At 28.2% G+C, this 5698-nt stretch overlaps 1 protein-coding gene across 1 annotated transcript; it reads right to left on the reverse strand.

The window, feature by feature from the left end:
* Positions 1 to 358: 358 nt before the first annotated feature.
* On the reverse strand, positions 359 to 5438 carry LOC127100866 (11S globulin seed storage protein 2). Its single transcript, XM_051038178.1, has 4 exons — positions 5270 to 5438; positions 4427 to 4637; positions 824 to 1550; positions 359 to 689 (listed from the first exon to the last, which is right to left on the reverse strand). Exons 2-4 carry the CDS (start codon positions 4620 to 4622, stop codon positions 536 to 538), a joined length of 1077 nt encoding a protein of 358 aa, XP_050894135.1. The 5' UTR covers positions 4623 to 4637; positions 5270 to 5438; the 3' UTR covers positions 359 to 535.
* Between the last annotated feature and the right edge of the window lie 260 nt (positions 5439 to 5698).

Consider the following 5698-nt stretch of genomic DNA (forward strand, 5'->3'; position numbering starts at 1 on the left):
TGAGATCATCAACCATCAAACTACTTAGGTCCCGAGCTTCTTCAATAACAGTCACTTTCATATGGAAGCTCTTAGGTAATGATATGAGAATATTTCTAGCAAGCCTTTCTTCAGACATCTTTTCACCTAAGGCAAAAGATGCGTTGGCAATGTCACGCAATCTGATGTGAAACTCACTCACAATTTCATCTTCATTCATCTTCAGGTTCTCAAATTTTGTTGTTAGAGTTTAAACCAATGACCTCTAGTAGAGAATAAATGTGTTTTATCTTTGTGAAAAGTGAAGATGATTTTTTAAAAGTTTTATATAGGAATATATTTTACATGACAAAATTTGGATGATATGTACGATAAAGTATTGATACAAGAATCCACGATTCTGGTTTAATATTATAAATAATTGATCATTGATGTCAAACAAACTAAAAACATACATAATAATCATAAAACACTGATAAACACATTATTATCATTCAAATAAAACAAACTCATTAAAAACACACATAAGAAATTTATTCCAATAAAACAAGTCAAACTAAATAGTAGGAGGAATGAGATTGTTTTTTCCTGCGGCCTTGGATATAAAAAGCTTTTGAAATTTAGAATCCACGTTGAAAGACACTTGTTGCACCAAAGGTGATAAGGCTCCCCAGACTGATGTCTTGCCAGCTAACTCTTCAAACAAAGGCCTAACATATATTTAAATCTTTTTGTTAGTTCATTTTTTATCATACAATCACGAATCCCTCGACTGTGTGAATGCGTGCAGTTTGTAACCACACAGATATGTTTTCTAAAAACTTAAAATAAAATAAAAGCTTACTTGGTTGTTGTCACAATAGAATAGCTCTCCATTCCTTCATCACCTGCAATTTGAGCAACTACAAAAAAATGTGGCACGACAATCAAATGACCAGCCTTAACTTGAGCATCCAATACACGTTCTCCACTCAATCCCACAATTTCAAATTTTCCACTTCCTCTAGCAATGTAAATTAACTGAATCCCATAGGTAATTAGGTTTGATGGTGTCTTAATAGCATTAGGTTCAAGTTTCACTCTAATCACACTCAACCCCACGTCCTTAATAAAAGGGAAATCTTTCTCAGTTAAGGTTGTCACTAATCCTCCATTATGGACCTCAGTTTCTGGGACTTTAGTATCAATATCATAAACAAAGTCTCCAGTTAGGTCCAATTGTGGCTTAGGCATTTGTTGGTCTTTTTCTAACTTGATTACCACAACCCCTTTTTGGCTTTGTGTTAACTGGCTAACCTCATCTTTATCAAAATTATAAATTTTGCCTATTAATTCACTAGAGAAACTTCCTAAAGGTCCTTGAAGACCAGTCAGAAAAAAATAAGTGAATTGTCCTGGAACATGAGCCGTTGAAGTTTCACCAAGAAATATAATGCTGAGGTTTGAGTGACCATCATTGAACCACCATGAAATAGTTCCAATAGGCACAGGTATTACATCTCCTTGCTTAAGTTTCAAAACAACTTCTTTTCTAGTTTTAGGGAGCACCATTCCAACTACACCATCAGTCCCTGCATTCGAAAAAATTTAATTCAATATTATTTTAATTAGATTCTCAATTTTAATTTTTTATTTATTTTTAAATTCAGTAATATATAGTCTATCATTTTATTTAAAAAAATTCATATGTATTTAAAGATTAATTTTTGAATTTATTTTTATTGACAAAAAAAATATCACTATGTAATTGAGAATATAGTTTATTTTATTGAAAATCTTTTTTTAATGGAGTTTAAGATTTAAAAGAGATGGAAGACTACATAATGTTGAATTATGAGCTGACAAATTAATGAAGAATGTAACAATATACTACTATATTTTATGAAAAATTTCTCTGTTAGGGTTTATAATTTTTTTTCTTCTTAACAATACATTTATGAGATAAAATATATAATAATAATATTTAATTTACATATATATTGCTAATTCATTATAACCGTGTGACTTATAAGCTCACTATTTAACTTGAGACATAAATAAAATTGAGTTCGAAATTTTCTGATGAAGAGTTGTGTAAACAAAATTAAAAATCAATGAGAATTTTTCTTTTATAAATGTCATAGATACACAATATGCAGTATTGTTTAATGATAAGATTTTTTTATTTAAATATTTTTTTTAAAGAATAATACGAAAATAACCATAATTTTAAAGTATTAATCAATATAATTAATGTTTTTTAAGAAAAGAATCAAGACGTCATTTGCTATGGCGCATGCATTGACCAATTTATATTCAGGCGTCATTGCAATTGACGCATGCATGTAAAATATAAGAGCATGTGTCAGTGCAATTAGCGCATGCATGTAAAACGTAAGAGCATGCGCCACTACAATTAGCGTATGCATGTAAAATGTAGAAGCATGCGTCACTGCAATTTGCGCGTGCATGTAAATGTAGAAGTATACACCACTGTAATTGACGCATGCATGTTACTACTCTTTATTTTTTTACTTGCATTGACGCATGCTCCTACATTTTACATGCATGTGCCAATTGCATTGACACATACTCCTACATTTTACATGATTTTACATGCATGTGTCAATTGCACTGATGCATGCTCATATATTTTACATGCATGCGTCAATTACAGTGACATATGTTCTTACATTTTACATGCATGCGTCAATTACAGTGGCGCATGCTCCTAGAAAACATGATTAGTTTGGTAAATAAATTGAAAACATGATTATTTTGATATATAATTTGAAAAGGTTGGCTATTTTAAAAAAAACAATTTAATGATGACTAATCTTTGTTGAGGATATAATGTTAGCATTTAAATTGTGTGGGGGCTAATGCCTAGGGGTGGCAAATGGGTATGTCCGCCCCGTTCAGACCCGCCCCGCAAAAGCCCGCAAAAAATGGGGTGAGACGGGGCGATCATATTTAAGGATGTGGGCCTAAAACTTAGGTTCGTCCCGCAAAAAAGTGAGGGCGGGGCGGGGAATGCCTGCGGGCACTGCATTCTTTAAGCCTAAAAATATAAAATTTTATGTAAATGTTCATGCCCGCAAAAGCCCGCAAAGAAAACGAGGTGGGACGGGATGAACACATTAGAGGGTGAGAGTCTAAATCCTTAATCCGTCCCGCATTAAAGTGTGGACAAAACGGACATGCCCAGTGGACCGGGGCCGTTTTGCCACCCTTACTGATGCCCCACCAAGTGTTGGATAGTTGTTCATATTATTTAAAATTTTTTTAATATGTGAGGTGTTATAATATATTGTTTTTAAATATATGAGATAACAAAAAATAAATTTAAATTCATTTTTATTTATTATTGACTTTTATATGTGTTTTAGTTAGTTTATTTAATTTCAAATGTATATCTAATTATTAACAAAATATATATTTAAATATGTATTTGTAATTTTGATAAATTTATATATTATAGTCACAATGCATCTCTAAATTAAAATGACTATTATCAACTGTATTTTTACTCCATCTCTCATTTTTAGTAGTATTCTTTTATTTTATTTTTTTAGAAATTAACTCAAAATCTTAATTTTTAATCTTTAATTATTCAATTTTTTAAATTATTAATTTATAAATATAAATATTACATATTAACAATTTACGTTCATTTAACACGGTCAATATATTAAAAATTTAGTTATAATTTACGAACATAAAAAGTTTTTGGATGATAATTAAAGCTATAAGCGTATAAAATGTAATGATTAAAATGTGAGTTTATAATAGAATTAATTTCATTTAAAAGTGATTTGAGTGTAAAATATTATTTATATACGTTTATTTAAAAGTGATTTTCATTAACTTATCTTGTTTAGATGGTTTAGATGAAAGTTTTTCAATATAAAATAAAATTAAGTTTTAGAAAAAAAAGGATTACATTACCAAAAATAAATAAAAAATAACGTGCAAGTAATATATAATGATGGATGAATTTTGTATATTTATAATTATTAAAGATTTGTTTGAAGGATTTATTGAAAAGTAGAATAAAAAAATCAACCAGATCAATACACGACTGTCAATTTGACACATTTCATCTTTAGTTTGATATCTTATATGTACAAATTATATCTTCAAGGATACATTTTTTGGCTTTCTAATATATGGTGGTGATATGACTAGTAATCTTCTACTCAACCATGTGAGTTTGATTCTTTCTCTTAAGGGGGTACCATTAAAAAAACGCTAATCACATCTATATAAGCTTTATGGTAAGTTTAAAATGAGAATCACTTTTAAAAAAAACATATTCAATCCAAAGTTAAGATAAGATAAAATTATTATATTTTTCTATTTAAATGAAGAATTTACATACCATCAGATAAAATTAATCTAATTATACATATCATTGTCTGTTTGAAAGAGAGAGAAAAAAAGTAATTATGATTAATAATTATCTAACCTTCAACAACATAACCAATTTTAGCTGAATCTGCATAATGAGGAAGAGCAAATCCTTGTGGCTCAAGAACAAGCTGACCAGCACCAACATTTGTTTTAGCCAAAACTGGAACTTGAGAGCTTAACCAAATATAATAACCACCTCCATCTCCCTCGAGTAATGGTTGAGCTGTCTTTGGTGTTAGATCTAACTCCATTTATTTCTTCTCCTCCTTATTCATCAAAATATAAATATTTCAATCTATAAGAGGTAAGTCATTAACCACTTGAACTTAATATCTTTTTTCCAATTGCTATTTTTTCTTCTAACAATGGTTAAGATGTACCAACCAAATCTAAAACTTTTACAAGAGAGTCACAATATAATTAATGCAATTTTCTACTTTTGGTGTATTAGTGATTGAAACATATATGATACTAGAATTTATTTCTCTCTCTAAAATCTATAGTGATATGTGAGATCTTATACAATTCACATCTGACAAAAAAAAATATCCACTAAATTTTTTCTTTTAAAAATGTACATTCTCCGTTCATTATTATAATTTATTTTTTTTTGATATATTTGACTTTTTTAATATAAACATTAAAAAAAATTCACATCAAATAATACGTCTACAATTAGAAAAATTATAAAAACTAAGTTAACGAAAGACCGATATTAATTATTTTATTTTTTATATAAAGCATGTTAATTTACTTTTAATATATCAAAGATAACTTAAAGTTAAAATTTTCACATCCAGTAGCATCCCAAAAGTTAAGCAGATAAAAGAAATCTTTATCTCAAAGTGTAAATTAAATCAGAAAAAAAAATTATAATTATTAAAAGTCATGAACATACCTGCAATGTTGGAGTTTCCACAACGCTTAATTCAGAAACTAAGAGAAAACAAAAATGGGTTGGGATCTCTGTAGATGTGTGAATGGTAAGTTGAGTTCAAGATTGAGGGCTCTATATATAGAGTTCTAAATGGTAAGTAACCTTATCTATGACTTTTAATACAACAAGTTATAATTTTCTTTATTTTAATAACAAGTTGTAATTGAATACATTAAATCTGATTAGCTGGAAACATAATAGGTTTATTATAATTTTATTTTTATTTTTATTTTTATTTTAATAACAACTTGTAATTGAATCCTGTTAAATCTGATTAGCTGAAAATATAATAGGTTTAATTATACTTTTTTTTAATTTAAATAGTTTTGATCTTTTTATTTTAAATTTAAATCATTTTAATTTTTTATTCATATTTTTATATTTAAAACT

The sequence above is a fragment of the Lathyrus oleraceus genome, chromosome 7 (genome assembly GCF_024323335.1).
Source record: "Lathyrus oleraceus cultivar Zhongwan6 chromosome 7, CAAS_Psat_ZW6_1.0, whole genome shotgun sequence".
NCBI lineage: Eukaryota > Viridiplantae > Streptophyta > Magnoliopsida > Fabales > Fabaceae > Lathyrus > Lathyrus oleraceus.

What these genes read in the sequence shown, in the direction of transcription:
- LOC127100866 (XM_051038178.1), bottom strand. Translation starts at nt 4,622, where the DNA reads ATGGAGTTAGATCTAACACCAAAGACAGCTCAACCATTACTCGAGGGA. An exon ending in AATTGGTTATGTTGTTGAAG is followed by an intron (nt 1,551 to 4,426) that starts GTTAGATAATTA and finishes TTTCGAATGCAG; the next exon opens with GGACTGATGGTGTAGTTGGA. An exon ending in TCTATTGTGACAACAACCAA is followed by an intron (nt 690 to 823) that starts GTAAGCTTTTAT and finishes AATATATGTTAG; the next exon opens with GCCTTTGTTTGAAGAGTTAG.